At 47.6% G+C, this 17,824-nt stretch overlaps 1 protein-coding gene across 8 annotated transcripts in view; it reads left to right on the plus strand.

Annotated features, from left to right (window-relative positions):
- Positions 1–17,824, plus strand: part of LOC147636485 (uncharacterized) — an 82,691-nt gene that overhangs the window by 13,710 nt on the left and 51,157 nt on the right. For all 8 annotated transcript variants that reach the window (XR_015266551.1, XR_015266552.1, XM_086801940.1 and 5 more), the window contains one exon: positions 6,623–6,677. Coding sequence is in view for 6 of the 8 variants with exons in the window: in XM_086801940.1 (XP_086658066.1) it covers positions 6,623–6,677 (55 nt within the window). In the remaining 2 variants the exon portion in view is untranslated. The remainder of the gene's footprint in view (positions 1–6,622; positions 6,678–17,824) is intronic.

A 17,824-nucleotide genomic window follows, 5' to 3' on the forward strand; every position in this document is an offset into this window, starting at 1 on the left:
TACAGTTTGCAGGAGAGACGGAGAGGGTCACCTTCATGAGGAAGAGGGTCATACTACGAGGTTTAGAGGGAGCTCCTATTTTCTTGGATGATGATCTCATGAGGATGTAGCTTGAGCATAGGAGAGCTTGCATGCCACGAGTCTTACACGCGAGGAGAGAAGCCAAGAAGGCCTTCTATCAAGATGGTCGGGTCATCATTGATGGCCGGCCCATGGATTAGCGGTTTGGGGCCTATGGGACACAAACCAAGCCACTGACAGAGATACACATGGCAGTATGGAACTGTAATGGTTCACTATGGCTGCAGCCTGGACGACTGGAGCATGTTATGGTGGGGAGAGACATCATACTTCTGACAGAGACACATCAGAGCCCAGAGAGAGGGCTACCTCGAGTAGAGGGATTCCAGTGGGAGTCAGCATACAGGAGGACCACACGCCAGGGTACCTCGAGAGGGTCGGGGGGGTAGCAGTTCTATTCAGACGGGAGCTATAGGGGAGACTGAGAGTGGTAGCACAGGATCCAGAGGCCAGATACATGTGGATCAGCTTACAGCTTTCACAAGACAGGGTTATATACATAGCTCTATGTTACTTTTCTCCATCAGGATCCTCCTATGTCATTACAGAGGACATGCCACAGGAGGAGGAGACAGGAGACACACACGGCTGCATTACAGAGCTTCCCACATCGTGTCCACCTATGGATACCATTACAGCCCAGCTGGCATCACTCCTACACACGGCTGCATTACAGAGCTTCCCACATCGTGTCCACTCAGGAGAGCCTGCGAGATCTGGGACTATGCCCCAAAACAGATGGTATGATGACGAGCGCAGAGCCCTATACTCACGGCTCCGCATACAGAGAGCCTTGGGAGCCATCACAGAGCAGGAGTCGAGGAGAGAGATGAGGAGACTTACTCACCGCAAAAGGCGGGCCTTCGCAGAGATACAAGAGCTAGAGATCTTTCATTTCTTCATGAGTAGAGATAGCCCTATCTCATGGTGGCACTTCAGAGAGCACTGGACACCGACACCTATTGCAGACCCACAGACATGGCACACATATGCAGAGGGCCTATACCACGCCCCACAGCAGCCACCTATACCTCAACCACCACAGGAGCCTCGACCTACCACAGCTAGCTTCTTTACCCACTCGATGGTACAAGAAGCTATCCGCCGCCTACAGCATGGACGGTCCGCCGACCATATGGGCCTGCAGGGTGAGCATCTCATATATGCAGTAGATTCTTTGGCTCCTTTTCTTGCACACCTGTTTAACAGGGCACTAGCAGAGGGTTTGCCTGCGGAGTGGACGATGCACACCATTGTGCCGATTCTTAAAACAGGGGATATGCTCGATCCGAGCAACTACAGGACGGTTATGGTTGGCCACGTGCTGGCCAAACTTTATGGTGCAGTGTTGGAGCAAGAGCTTAGCTTATATGCTGAGCGAGCAGGTTTACGCTCATCAGGGCAGGCAGGCTTCAGGAGAGCTTTCTCTACCACTGACCATGTATTCACTTTGAGATGTATGATTGATCAGGTCAGAGTGAGGAAGAGAAAGCTCTATTGCTGCTTTGTGGATTTCTGCAAGGCATTTGACACAGTACCACGAGAGAGGCTCTTTCAGCGCCTGCAGTCTCTTGGCATACCTGTAGATATGACATGGGGCATCTATGCATTATATGAGCAGGTTTTTGGGCGAGTCAGATGTCCAGGAGGTATGTCCGAGACTATTGCTAGCACCATTGGTGTGAAGCAAGGATGCCCACTTTCCCCCACGCTATTTGGGTTATACATTGATGAGGTGGTTGACTTCATTACACGGAGAGGCGGAGATGGAGTTAATTTAGCAGGTACCTCAGTACATATTATGCTTTATGCTGATGATATTGTATTAGTGTCTGAGTCTCTAGGTGGTCTACAGCAGCATCTACATGCACTCAATGATTTCTGCACACAGAGGGGTCTTATTGTGAACCTTGGGAAAACCAAGGTTATGGTCTTTCATACATCGAGACAGGGCAGGAGTCAGCTGACATTCACTCTCGCAGGACGCCAGGTGGAGGTGGTGACATCATACGTGTACCTAGGGGCTACCTTCTCTGCAGCAGCCACACGCTTCACCATGGGTTCAGCAGCCAGAGCTAGATTGACACGGGATATGCAACATTGGCTATGCTAGAGAGACAGTGCCACCAGGCGCATTTTCAGGAGCCCCGGACGAAGGGGTGGCTATTTGACACGTTAGTCACAACACGTTAGTCAAAAGAGCATTGATATATGGAGCAGCGGTATGGGCGCCAGGCCTTGCTACCCATTTGTGGACACAGATAGAGAGACCACAGGCCCTCATGATGGCACGCATGATACGCAGCAAACTGTCAGTACCTCATGACATTATCCGAGTAGAGTTTGCTGCGCCTCCTATGATGGTAGAGGCCATATTTCAGACCATATGCCTGCTAGACAGATTCAGAGAGATGCCACAGGACAGATTGTCATGCAGAGCTTTTGAGGCATCTAGACAGCTGGCTGAGGCAGGAGACAGAGGATCATGGTATGCACAGGTCACATTGGTTCTCACAGCATGGCCTAGACATGGATCATCTACCACCATTCCAGTATGACAGGGATGCACCACATATCCGTCTCTCTCTCTCATAGTGAGAGGAACAGAGTATTGAGACAGGACCTATGGCAGCTCTATACACGAGAGACATGGATATCGCCTACACAGCCTCTTCCACCGAAGATGCTATACTATAGAGATCACTTCATGAGTATCACTGATGATGGATTTATAGAGAGGCCTAGATACATGGAGGGCTTTTTACCACACGGCTCCCGAGTGGCTATTGGTCAGCTTAGAGTTTCATCACACCGATTGGAGATTGAGACTGGCAGAGTAGCACGGATCCCCTGAGAGGAGAGGGTATGGAGATTGTGCAGAGAGGAAGTGGAGAGTGAGGAGCATTATGTATGCAGATGCAGAGCATATACAGCCATCAGAGAGAGATATCCCATTTTATTCAGAGAGCCACATTCCCTACGCTAGATCTTTGAGGCAGCAGACCAGCGCATACTGGGAAGATTCATTCTAGACACACAGCGCCACAGAGAGACATCATTACAGGCTCAGACAGCTCCAGAGGGGGGACGACAGACACAGATTACTACATTTTTTCAGAGATCCATCCCACTCCCAGCCCCTACACGGCAGGGAATTACTCTCCAGAGAGCAGAGACACTCGGAGCCCGCAGGAGACAGAGGACACCTGGCTTTCGGACACCACGCCTATACCAGAGAGAGATGACAGAGATTAGAGGTCAGTTTCACAGAGAGGGTGCAGAGCGACTGGCTCGCTTTAGAGCACACCCAGGCATGTTCTTCAGGGAGCTGTGGACACCCCCTTCATTGATGTATACCATTTTATACCCCCAGTATGGTACAGGATGGAGCTAGCTAGGTTGCATATCATGATTGTATACTCCATGCATATAGCTTTGCATTCTCCTAGTAGTAGAGCTCCATCCCCTCCCCCACTCATTGTACTTATTGCACACCCAGATTCAGCTTTTTAGTTGAGTACTTTTTCATTTTGTTGGGATGACAGAGGATACCCCATACGAGTACACCGATTTGTCTCATAGGCCGAGTTCGGTCTTTTGGAAGACGTTAATAAAATCTTTCTTTCTTTCTCTCTCTCTCTCTCTCTCTCTATATATATATATATATATATATATATATATATATATATATATATATATATATATATATATATATATTTCTGCACTTGTCTCTCTATCTTGTGTTATCTTCATCGCGAAAGATTACTGAATTCTATCCATTGAAGTTACCGATTCTACCCATCAAGCTTCTGCATGCTCCACTAGATTGCCCTCCATCTTGAAGAGAAGACGGCCGCCACCCTAACCACAGCAGGCATGGTACTTGGAGGTAGTTGAATGGTTTCATGCACATGGATTGCTGATGGATCATCTCCCACCATCTTAGTACAATCTAAGCTCCCCACAACTTGACCTCTCACACGACATGATCTGGTTGGATCTACTTGGCCTACACGTACGCCAGACTTGGATGTCATCATTAAGGTTAGCGATGAAATGTGAGTTTTATAGAAAGCATTTTTTGAGACTCACTGGGATGGATTCTTTTAGCTCCCTAGGTACATGGATATCCAGATGTCACATGCTATGCGCATCGCGATTGAGCAGCTCTCAAAGTTTCCTCCCACCGCCTTCATATAGAGACTTGGAGAGCCGAGGACATCCCACGAGAGGGGTGGATATGCAGAGTATGCACCATAGGGGAGGTAGAGTACGAGGCCCACTATATATTCATATGCCCTGTTGGATGAACCATCACCGCTCCTGGATGACACGTGTCAGTGGACACCTTGGTTCATCCCATAGGCTTGGTGTGCGCTGGATTCGTGGCGTATAAAGGGTGAAGGGGCAAGGGGTCTTGGGTATCCCCTGTGCACAGCCTTGGCCCTAGGTTGGCTAGGCGGGAGGGGACTGGGGACCGCTCCAGGCTGACCTCCTCTATTGCCAACATGGTATTAGAGCATGCCAGCATGGGTTTGGGCGCTGCTCATGTGGGGTCTCTGCTTTTGCCGCAAGGTGTTACTGCTTTTCGAGGATTCTGGCCGTGACTTGTTTTATGTTTGGCGCCTCCTATTGAAATTTTGTGGCGTTTGAGGGCTGGCTCCTTCTATTGATGGGGGCAGTCATGTGTCTGTTGGTGGCCGTCAGTGTTAACAGATTGTCTCCCTTCTGCTGACATGTGGCAGTAGACCCCTTGGTTAATCCCGTAGGCTTGGTGTGCACTAGATTCTTGGCATATAAAGGGTGAAGAAGCAAGGGGCCTTGGGTATCCCTTGTGTATGCCTTTTGGGGGTATCCTTGGCCCTAGGTTGGCTAAGTGAGGGGGGATTGGGGACCCTCTCCATGCGGACCTTCTATGTCTCCAACATGCCCATCGTATTATGCGATACGTGGGAGATTTCACTGCCTCTTCCTGCAGGAGTTTGGGCTATTGGCACGGGTCAAGCAGTATGAGTGTCTTGGGATGTACCTAATAGAGCTCCGACTACATAGGGATGGGGTATCGTGTCTGAGAGGAGTTCCTTGACGACATGACATGCCCTCACCATAGCCACATTTGCTATCAGGAAGCTTATAGAGTCATGTTTCAGTTTCACGTTCTTTTTTAGTTTTTCCATGGCACTGTATACCTGGCGCCCAAGGAGCGGCCATGGGTTGGGCATGTGAATGGACCAGTAAGGCCCTTATTAGTGGGTTTTTTTCTTTATAATACCAAAAATTTCCTTGTCTTGGGGATTCTTCATCATAACATTTAATATCCCTGTGTGGTGTCTACCCGTGCGGTACTCAAGCTTTGGTATGCCGATAATGCTCTCTGGGAATACTAAAGAAGGGGCTTGTACAAGAAGCTAATGTCTATATGGAAAGCTTGCCCAAGAAGTTGATGGCGGCATGGGAAGCTTGTATGTGAAGCTGTCGGCTTACCTTTAACGACTTGGTGGTGATTCAACTCCAATGATTGTGATATAGATTCCTTGTTCATGAGACGACTCCTCTTTGTTTTGATGAAAGCTTCTTTTCTTCCGCAAAGTCTATTTCACAACTCCTGTGATGGTTTGATAAATTGAGCATTTCCCTCTCTGCTCCTTGCACTCAGCATTGGTGCACCCCACAAAGCCTGACAATTTATAGTACGTAATTTGGTGAGGTTATGCAGTTCACTACAACAGGCTGGCTAGTTGGACGAGGTTCTGTATAAGGGAGCCATTCTTCCTTCAACTCCACTTCATCAATTTTTCACTCAAATAGCAGAATTCAGTAGAAGATTTATGTCCAAAACCTACAGCAAATGAGAAAACGTTCCAGTTATAGACTTAATGCCTCTTCATGGCGTGCTATTGCACAACGAGCATGGTGAGGTATTTGTCTTAAAAGTTTTAAGGCTCTATTTTGTATTGTATTTATCTCATATCAATGTAGAAAGTACTCTTTTTGTGAGGGAGGAAGCAGGGTGCCTTGGCCATAGGGAGTTATAGTTAGTGCTGTGTGGGAATGAGTTTCTCTAAGCTTAAGGGAAAAATTCATGTCAAAGCAATTGTGAGAAACAAATTTTTGTAAAGGAGTAACTCTTTGGACTGAGTACTTGACAATTGACTACTACACTTTACTACTTTGCCATGCATGTTGTATTGCAAGCAATGCTCTTGCTCATTGCTCCAGCTAGTGGGTGGATTTTTGAGCACGCTCAATGCAGCTGTCTAAGAGATGGTGGTTGAGTGCTTTTTACATTAATAAAGAATGAGTTTCGTGAGATGAAATCCACGTCGACTGTCTTTTCCTGTATACTTCCGAGTTAAATGTGAAAACAGAGAGTTCGTACTCGACGTAAGGTTTGTGAATGTGAAAACAGAGAGTTCGTACTCGACGTAAGATTGTCTTGCTTCAAAAATAACAGATGTTCTAGGAGCCCAAAATTATCTTACGATGTTCTTTTTGAGTATTGGAGTGCTCGTAACTTTAGTTTTTTTGATTACTTTTGCAGATATGTACAAGGAGATTTATTCCTTCTAAACAATGTCTTGCTTCAAGAAGTGCAGGTAATGTTTGTTTCTTCTTATATTTCAGGTGTGTGTAGGGAGTCGAGACCCCATGGGAGACATCTAGCCCAGCCCCAGGCGACCACCATCACTCGGTTTTTTCTGACCAGGAGAGGAAGCCCCACCAGCTATGGATGACATACCCACAGCCTCATCGAGCCACACATTCTTGAATGCCTGATCCCCGCCAGACCCCACTCTGGCGTGACCCTAGACCGGGCCACGGCACTACAGCGAGCCTGACGCCCCAGACTCCGTGGACCTTGCCAGCAACACATACATCAGCTCTAGCTTGAGGAGATCTTGGAGAGGCATAGTGCCACCTTCCCACGCCCGGCGAATCTGCAGTTCTTCCAACCACGAGAGGACGCCCTGCCAGCCATGGATGACATACCCACAGCCTCATCGAGCGATACATTCTTGAGTGCCCGACCCCTTGCCAACCCCACTTTGGCGTAGACCGGGCCACAACACTACAACGTGCCCGACGCCCGAGACTCCCTGGACCGCGCCAGCATCAGCCCCAGCTTGAGGAGATCTTGGACAGGCGCATAGCCACTTTCCCACGCCCGACGGATCTGCAGAGCCTTCTATAGGCTAAACCCGTGCTTGATATCCTTGACGGCCCCCTCCCCCTACTGGGGGGTTAGCTCCATAGGTTGTATGATGATGATGGTCCCACTTTGTATCATATGGCTCGGATTTGACATTCCCAGCTCAGAGCTCCAATCTTTGTTTTCTTTTGTACCATGATGAGATTACATGGACACTATTGTATCACTTTTGGTCTCATAGATCCACTGGGTCTTTTGAAGACGTTTAATATAACTCTCTCTCTCTCTCTCTCTCTCAACTATTGTATCACTTTTGGTCTCATACATCAAGACAATGGAGGACAACACCAAGAAGTCGTTGGGCAAATAGAAGAAGGTGCTGGACAGGGTCTTGTTGGATTATATCATCTCTAGAGGCTCGACATCACCTTTTTTCATACTTGTATTGGCCATTTATGAGGCCTTGCATTAGCATATCTTGGCAGAGACTATTCAGCATTTTTCTACCATTTTTTTTTGGGTATTTTTAGGCCTTTTTGCAGCATTTTATGCTATTGTCTTGTTGTCTGCCTGCTATAGCTGGTGGACCAGCACCCTGGGGGAATATATAAGGGCTGACTCCGTTTCCCCTAGTTTATCTCATTCTTTTGCATTCAGTTGAGGTCATTAGCAGCTCCTTCTGCTTCTTACCATTGTACACATAGTCACATGAAACACGTTTCTGGAGTGAGAAACTCCGAAACCCCGAAACGCAAGAAACGTTTCAGAAACTCTTGATTTTTTTGGTTTCGGATTTTTGCTGAAGCCCTCTTCTAGGTGTTGAGGACATGGATCTACATCTTGGAGAGATCTTCTTCCTCTCCTTTTAGTTTCCCACCCTCCCTACCTTTCTTCTTGCTATGCACAGCTTGAGAGGACTTGCTGATTTTTTTTTTCAGCCCCTTTCTTCAGAGAAGGTTTCTTGTTAGAGGACATGGCTTCACGAGGTTTCTCTACTGCTGCTCCTTCTCATGTTGATTGTCTAGCACCATCACAGCCTGGGTCCTTTGCTTCCGCCACTCCACAGGTGGTTCCTATTCCCAATCTTTCCTCTCTGAGTTTCTCTCATCTAGGTCTTGCTCCCACCCCTACTCACATACCATCCTACAATCCTCCCCAAGTCAGTGACTCCATGAAGCTTATAGCAACCAACTATCATACTTGGTCTTTCTACACTTAGTTGTTGTTGGAAGGAGCCGGTGTGTGGATGGCCATCTTCACACCTCACTTGGTGGACCCGCTTTGAGAAGCATATTGGATGCTTGGGCTTGTCTTATCATCATTCATTGCATGACTCCATCCATACATGCACAATTTGTCTCTTCCTGGAGTAATGCTCATCAGATGTGGACGGAGATCCAGAGGAGGTATGGGAGAGTTTCGATAGTGAAGATTGCCAAATTGGAGTTAGATCTGGAGAAGCTTACCATCACTGAGTCAGATAACTTGATTGAGAAGATTGGAGAGTTCTCCCGTATCAAGCTGCAGCTTGAGGAGTACGGGAGCACCATCAACAATCCCATCCTTAAACTTCTTGGTAAGTTGCCTGCTTCCTTTGATTCTTTCAGGGATGATATTTATTTCCGTGATCCTCTCTCCCCTTTTGAGGAAGTCGTGAGTTATCTCCACGACAAGTGCATGCTTCGCGGAAAAGGCAAGTCGGAGTCTGCTTTTGTTGCCTCTGACAAGGGCAAAGGCAAAGGTGGAAAAGGCAAATTCAACAACAACAACAACAGAAACAAAGGCAAGGGCAAAGGCAAAGGCAAAGGCAAAGGTGGAAAAGGCAAATTCAACAACAACAACAACAGAAACAAAGGCAAAGGCAAAGGCAAAGGCAAAGGCAAGGGTAAACATGACTCTAAGGAATCCAAGGACAAAAGCAATGAATGTGATTGTTGTGTCAGGTCAGGTCATGCTGAGGCTCGTTGCTTTGCTCGTCGTGATGATTCTCGAGTAGCCAAAGCCAAGTATAAAGCCTAGGATGCTTCTAAAGCATCTGACAAGGACAAAACCAAAGATAAAGGCAAAGTTTCAGAGGAGGGATCTGCCAGAGTTGCATACATGGCAGTCATAGATTCATCCACTTCTTCACAGAATCATTCCTCATGATCACAGATATGACTTCTCCTGAAGAGGTTAGTGACACACCTGAAGCGGTGGAATGGGTTGGTGATAGTGGTGCTTCTGTCCACATGACCAATCAAGTCCATATCTTGGAGGACTACTAGACTCTCTCTTCTTTAGTTCGTATCGGCGACAACTCTTCGCTTGTTGTCACCGGTGTTGGTAACGTTTCTTTGGGTTCTTCTGCCACCTTACATGATGTTCTACATGTACCACGGATTTCCAAAAATCTGTTTTCACTATACAAAGATTCTCAAAAAGGACTTGGTGTGTACTTTGATGATGAGGTCATCGAAGTAATTGACATGAAGACTCTCTCGGTTGTTGCCAATGGAGTCCATGATGGGGGTCTCTACAAGATCACCAATTATTCTTCCCAGATTCCTCACATTGATTCCCATATTCACCAGCTTTTCTCCCCCTTGATGGCTTTGGTTTCTCAGGTAGATACTTCTCTATGGCATTCTCGCTTCGGTCATGTACCCATTGCTGCCTTACAAAAGTTCCATTCTAAGCAAGTTGTCAGCGGACTACCTCAGCTTAGGTCTCTCACACATATGCTCATCTTGCATGATGGGAAGCATCATCGAGATACATTTCCAGAGGAGGCCACTCATCGAGCAACTTGAAGACTGGAGCTTATACATGCAGATCTTGCAGGACCTATGGAGGTTGAGTCTCTTGGCAGGGCTCGATATTTTCTTCTTCGTGTGGATGATTTCACTCGCAAAGTCTGGGTATGTTTTCTGGCTTTCAAGTCAGATGCTTTTGCCAGTTTCAGGACTTGGATCGCGATGGTGGAAAATCAGTCTGGGGTAGAGTTTCATTCCTCCGGATTGATAATGGTGGCGAGTTTGTTCCATTTGATGACTTCCTTGCTTCGAAGGGCATTCACCGACAGACTACATTTCCTTACACTCCTCAGCAGAATGGAGTTGTGGAATGAAAGAACCGGACCGTCAAAGAGATGGCTCGTGCTTTGTTGCATCATGCAGGTCTCCCTCCTGCTTTTTGGGGTGAAGCTGTGGCTACCTCAGTTTATCTCATTAACCGCTTTCTCACAAAAGCAGTTGAGGGGATCACTCCGGAGGAGGCTTTTACAGGCCACAAGCTATCTGTTTCTCATCTTCGTGTTTTCGGTTGTGTTGCTTATGTGCATGTCCCAGATAAGAAAAGGACCACACTCGCCCCGAAGTGAAAGAGGAGCTTCACAGGCTACGGTCTGAGATCCAAAGGGTACCGCTTTTGGGATCTGGAGATTGATGACATCATCATTTCCCGTGATGCTCGATTTGATGAGAGCTTGTTTGGCATTGATTCCTCTCCACATGATGCATCTTCCAACTTTCTGGATGATCCATTCCCAGCAGATGCTAGTGATCTTTTACTTCTTCCACGTCCAACTCCTCCTCCTCCCCCTGCTGCAACCCGGTGCCAGTTGCTCCTTTACAGTCACCCATTCCCATTGCATTAGCTTCTGTAGCTCCTAGTCCCTCTACGAGTCCTGCTTTGACACCGGGATTACCCTCACCAGTGGTTACCTCATCACCACTTCCAATAGCATCGGATAAGTCTTCTACTATAGTTGGATCTTCTTCTTCACGCTTTGAGAGGAAGGCTGGCCTACCTCGGTGGGGTTCAGCAACTCTTTAGAGATTCTGGTCTCACTGATGCACAACTCCATAACCAAATCTCTACCACCACCCTTGGACCTCGTTGTTCATCTTGGGCTTCCACATCTCATCACACAGTGAATTATGCTCTCATGAGTTCTGTCCTAGAGATTGATGAGATTGAGAGTCCAGAGGAGGCTCTTTCACAACCGCAGTGGCGGCAAGCCATGGAAGCAGAGATGGTCTCTATTGAGAGGAATAACACTTGGTCTTTGGTACCATGGCCTTTACATCGTCGTGTTATTGGTGTGAAATGGATTTTCAAAGTCAATTTTCATGCAGATGATACTTTGGACAAGTACAAAGCCCGCCTTGTTGCACGAGGATATACTCAGAAGGCAAGTGAAGACTTTGATGAGACATTTCCTTCTACAGCAAAGTATACCACCATCAGGATTGTTTTGGCTCTGGTTGCACACTTTAGATGGCCCGTGGTTCAGATGGATGTCAAATCCGCTTTTTTGAATGGAGATTTAGAGGAGGAAGTTTATGTTGAGCAGTCTCCTGGTTCTGTGATTCAGGGACAAGACACCCATGTGTATCTTCTGCAGAAGGCTTTTTATGGTCTCAAACAGGCACCCCGTGCTTGGTATCAAAAGATTGATGCCTTCTTGTTATCTCTTGGGTTTGAGAGGGCATATGCTAACATCAATCTCTATGTGCTTCTTTCTGATGGAGATATTTGTGTCATTGTTTTGTATGTTGATGGCCTCATTCTTTCTGGCTCAGATACAGTGTTGATCACTCAGGTTCAGTCCAAGCTTTCAGAGACATTTGAGATGACTGATCTTGGCCTTCTACATTATTTTCTTGGGCTCGAGGTTTGGCAGAAAGATGACTTTTTCTTTATTTCTTAGCAAAAGTATGTGAGGAAGCTAATCTCACTTTATGGGTTGTCAGATTGTACACCTCTCTCTTGTCCCATGGATCCCAATGCCAAGTTATCTAAGGAGGATGATACACCCTTGGTGGATTCCACAGTGTACCGGCAGATTGTTGGCTCATTGCTTTACCTTGACAACACCCGTCGAGACATCTCCTATGCTATGAGTGTCCTTAGCCAGTTCTCATTAGCCGCTCGAAGGTCTCATTTGGCAGGCAGCTTTGAGAGTTCTTCGTTATCTTCGAGGTACTTCAGATTATGGCATCACCTACTCCAGTGGTGCTGATTTGGTTGGCTTCACAGATTCTGATTGGGTAGGCTGCATTGATACTCGGAGGTCTACATCTGGATATTGCTTCATGCTTGGTATTGGATTGGTTTCTTGGAAGTCTCAAAAGAAGAGGACTGTTTCTGCTTCTTCCACCGAGGCTAAGTATATATCCTACCTTCTCTCCTCCACCGACACTTTGGATTCATCAGATTTTGGAGCATTTGTGCTGTGTCGACACTTCCGCGGTTACTATCTTCTTGGATTCTCAAAGTGCTACTGCTCTAGCACAGAATCCTGTGATACGGGGAGGATTCAAGCATATTGAAGTGCATTATCATTTTGTACATGACTGGATCGAGTTGGGACTTCTTCAAGTGGCCTACTGTTCTACCAAGGACAGTGTGGCTGATCTCTTTACCAAACCACTTCCGAGAGCTACTATGGAGGGTGTTACTTCAGCGTGCTGGTATTGGACCGCCCCTCTAGCGCTGAAGAGTAGGTGTTTGATTATATCATCTCTAGAGGGTCTATGTCACCTTTTTTCATGCTTGTATTGGCCATTTATGAGGGCCTGCATTGGCATATCTTAGCAGAGATTATTGAGCTTTTTTCTACCATTTTTTTGGGGGGTAATTTTAGGCATTTTTGTAGCATTTTATTGTAATGTGTTGCTGTCGGCCTGCCACAGTTGGCCGACCAGCACACCCAAGGGGAATATATAAGGGCTGACTCCCTTTCCCCCCAGTTTATCTCATTCTTTTGCATTCAGTTGAGGTCATTAGCAGTTGCTTCTGCTTCTTACCATTGTACAGCACCTACGGGCTTCCCTTGTGCTCGGTTTTCAACAATAAACATCAGTTTCCAGCATTTACAGGTCTTGTACCTGGGCCTAGATATGTGTTTTCTATTTGCTTCACTTTCTTTCAGGTCCTGAACAAACATGAAAAACAGCTAGAAGGCCTCCACGAGTAGATATAGGGAAAGAACAACAAGATTGAAGTATTGGCAGCATAGGTGAACCACTAGGAGGAGGTGATTCAGATGTTGAAAGAGACCCAGCTGCAACAACAAGATGCTAGAGGCTGCCCCAGCGATAGGGGAATTCCGGGCAGAAATGGAAGCCCTATAGGCTACGGTCAAGGACCATACAGTGGAGGAAGGGGAACTAAATATTCAGGAGGGTCTAAGGACTGACTTAAGAAAGTTTGGGTGGAGGTGGTGAAGAAGCACAAACCCCCACAGAGCATCATACATGAGACTCTCGAGGAGGAGAAACGCATGGATAGGGCCCTCCATGTGTGAGTGCGGGGGCTACAGGCGGCGGCTTCCCCCAAGGGGGATGCCATGACGCTTTGCCAGATGCTAGGAGTGGATGGGATCGCCCCCCCCCCCCCCCCCCCCCCCCCCCCCCCCCTTTGCGGATACATGGAGGGCATGCAAGGATATGACATGAGAGTGGCCCCTCATTAGTAGATTCCCTGATGCCACTAGCAGACAGACCCTCTTAGACCGGCGGGCTGCCCTCAAGGGCGCAGAGGTGTACATGGGAGATGATCTCACCCCAACATAGGTGGCACCATTGCCTCATGAAAAGCATGGTGACAGTTCATGAGGCCCGTAGAGCAGGCAAGTGTGCTATCTATAGAGATGGTAGGGTCATTATCACTGAGCGCCGCCCCAAATAGGGACGCGGGGCCTGTGAGAGCAAACACCTGAGGTTGGCAGTATGGAACTGAAATGGCTTGCTGTGGTCGAATCCAGGAGGCTTGAACAAGATTCTCACAGGCAAGGATGTCATTTTTTATACCGAGACTCATCAAAGCCCTGAGAGGGGCTTACCGTACATAGCCGGGTATGAGAGGGAGTCAGCTTTTCGAGGCGAGACCCACACATCAGGAGTAGTGGCTTTGGAGGGGTAGCTGTCCTTTTTAGATCCCATCTTCGACAGATTCTCAGCATCGTCCGGAAGGACGTGGATGCACGGTATCTTTGGGTGCTGTGTGTTATTTTGCACCACGCCGCTCCACCTACGCCGCACAGCATGGCCAGTCACCGTACTTACCATTATATGGGGATATTATGGAGTTTCACAGTTGGGGGAAGTCCTCGTGCTTGGGGATTTCAATGCTAGGACGGGAAGTCAGTAGGTCCCACTACTCGATCTGGATGACCCTATCATACTATAGGAGTTGGACATCACTGACACAGGGCTACAGAGATAATCAAAGGACCGTGAGGAGGTCATTGCGTATGGGAGATATTTCTTAGAGCTGGGAGCTGCACGTGGTCTCGTTATTTGTAATGGGATGTCTTGATGGCCCTCCTCCGACGCCCTCACCTCCTTCCCTCACTCAGGAGGTAGTAGCACAGTGGACTACCTTATGGGATCTCCGACTTTGGAACACCTTCTCCCCGACTTCTTCATCCGGCCACCCCCCTTTGAGGCTAACCATGCCTATCTCTCTTTCACGCTTACCTGAACACCACCTGCCCCTCCGCCACCACCCCCCATCTCACATTACACTCAGGAACTTCTTGACAAGCTTGCCGTCTATGAGGTAGTTGAAGTGGCAAGAAGGACACCATTAATGGCCGTGGATCCTGTGACAATGGGGAGAGGAACTCAAGTCTCTACGATGGAGTCATGTGGTGGATCGGGATCATGCATGCCATCACCATCACCATTGAGTCGGAATATTGCTCCATCCATGACGTTGGCACCCTCCATCTCCACGGTCTCTCAACCCTTGCGTGGCCCACGACGACAATCTACACTTGGGGAGAATTGGAACCCAAGTTGAAGGAGGAGGTGGATATGGCGGTGGCCCGCTTCTTCTTCCATGACCACATTGCCTTTCAAGCGGCTAGGTAAGTGCAATCGATCATTGCCAATTCATCATTCATGTTTTCATCATCTTAGTCTCCTTGTCATTAGTAAATTGCTTTCTTGAATAGGTCGGAATACTTCAAGATCGTGGTTAAGAAGATTGGGGTGTATTGCTCAACCTGTACGCCCCCTCATCCGAGAGCTTGCGCACTACATTGCTCAAGAAGGAGAAGCGCATTGTAGAGCAAGCGGCCGACAACACAAAGCGGCAATGGGAGAGGAATGGAGTCTCCCTCATTGTGGATGGATGGAATGACACCGGCAAGAGGATTATTCATGGCGTGGTTGCATATTTCCGCGGAGAGATGTACTTCATCTCATCTCATGATCCATCCGGCACCAAGAAGAGCGCAAATGTGCTTGCGGCGGAGTGGGCTACCACCATGGAGATCATTGGCCTCGAGCATGTAGTGGGCTTTGTTGCGGATGGGGAGCCTTCCAATAGGGCGGCGGGAGCTATCCTCCAAGGTATGTATGGACATGTCACGATGTCCTTTTGTGTGGCTCATTGCCTAAACAACCTCCTCAAGGACATGGGTGCATTGCCATGGATTACCCCGCTCATTGAGGAGGCCAAGGCCCAACACCATGGTCTCCTTTGTCCTCAACCACCAAAGATTTCGGCATGAGTTCAACAAGAGGTTCTCCTCTCTCTCCTCAAATATTATGACACTTGGTTTGCCTACAACTTCCTCATGTTGGGCCGGTTGAAGGATTGTAGCGGTGCTTTGAGGGGGCTTTTCCTTAGTGACGAGTTTGTCGACATGCAAGAGTCCCAGACAAGACAAACATTGGCCAAGAGCGTAGGTTACGGGTGGATGACGCCTCTTGGTGGGAGCGTGTGAAGACCACGGATGCTATGGTGAGGCCCATAGCCCACCTATTGAGGATTGTAGATGCTATGGAACCATGCATAGGCAAGGTCTACGAGGCCATGGATTTCATGATAGAGAAGTTGAAAGACTTCGTGCCTGCGAGACGAGTTTGTAGACATGCAAGAGTCCCAGTGTAATATGCAGCGGAAGTCTTCGTATTGGAAGGATTCTGTCACACAAATGCTCACACCGTCTTCTGTATCTTGAGTTTCGTGAGTTTAGCAATCCACTTTAATACTTCAAACTTTAAAGAGATACGAGAGAGAGATATGAGAACTGTACACCAGATTGGGTCCCAAATTACCCATTGAAGGGCTCCCTATCCCATTAACGAGATAGTATTTGCTTTATTACTTTAGAGAGAATGACTGTGGACTGTAGATAAGCCAAACGCAAGATCTTGGAGTATCGGAAGCTTGGTTGAACTATACACGGCTGTAAGAAACACCTCAATGAATTGATCTCGAGCCTATGCACTCTTCCCAAGGGCATGAGGAAGGGCTGCACACCTGAGGCTGAGAAAGGACTGCGGTGGACTGTTCTAAGCTATGTAAATATGCTGAAAATGCTTATGAATGATATATTACCTTCACGAGATGACTGTAGCATGTATGGATGATGCACAGAGGAGGGAGGCACTGCTGTTGGGCTGAATACGCAAGGTAAACTGCTGTAGAACTGCAAACGCAAGACTGAACTGACCTGAATACATGCTGGTGGTGATCTATGCTCAAACGCAGAGGGTACCTACTGAACTGGGGCCTGAAAGTGTGCTGTATGCAGCTTGTAGGCTGAAAGGACACAACTGCTGCGTTAGGGTACAGATGGCTGTGCCTGATGGCTGTAGGGACTGTGGAGCTGCTGGTTGTTGAATGGGACTGCAGGATGGCTGCGTTAAGCTACAGGGAAGGCTGAAAGCACAAACGCAAGCTCCAAAAGGGCTGGGACCAGTCTAGGCTGAAGGCGGGATTGCTCCTAATGCTGAGGATGAAGGTGCCTAGCTCACTGAAGACTGAATGGGAGAACTAAGCCCTATGCAAGCCTATTTATACTAACTAGGGGGGGCTGGTCAAGTTGGCTGTTCATTTATTTAATAAAGTTTATATTTATAAATGACATTAAATGCTAAATAAATACCATAAAATATGGAAAAAATACCAGATAAATCCTAGTAAAATCCTTAAGGCTTTTGTGATGTTCTAAATGATGCACAGGCATATGAATGCACATTATGCAAAATGCAGAGTGCTTTTTGATGCAAACCCTAAGGCTTCTACTGACTCTACATGCATGAATGATTCTCTCGAAGTGGGTTAAAGGACTTGACTGACTGATTGATCCGCTAAGGCTGAGGAATGACCTACGTAGCTCGTGCCTTACTTATCTTGGACTGAGGATGTACAATGGGGTCACGGCGTACGACAAATATCATCCTATTGGGTTCTAATAATGTACAAATGTTGCACTGCTGATGATGAGCCAGTTTGTCACCATGCATTGAGTGCAGAGTGCATGTGACACCGAGACAAACATTGGCCAAGAGTGTAGGTTACGGGTGGATGATGCCTCTTGGTGGGAGCGTGTGAAGACCACGGATGCTATGGTGAGGCCCATAGTCCACCTATTGAGGATTGTAGACGCTATGGAACCATGCATAGGCAAGGTCTACGAGGCCATGGATCGCATGATAGAGAAGTTGAAAGACTTCGTGCCTGACGAAGACAAATACGAGGAGATCCATGCCTTGTGTCTAGGAAGGTGGAATTCCTACTACTCTCCATTGCATGCAACAGCTTATGTAGTGGACCCAGAATTCCAAGGCAACAAGCAGGATAGCGATC

This window comes from Cibotium barometz, chromosome 8 (assembly GCF_041138505.1).
Source record: "Cibotium barometz isolate CiBa-2024 chromosome 8, ASM4113850v1, whole genome shotgun sequence".
Taxonomy (NCBI): Eukaryota; Viridiplantae; Streptophyta; class Polypodiopsida; order Cyatheales; family Cibotiaceae; genus Cibotium; species Cibotium barometz.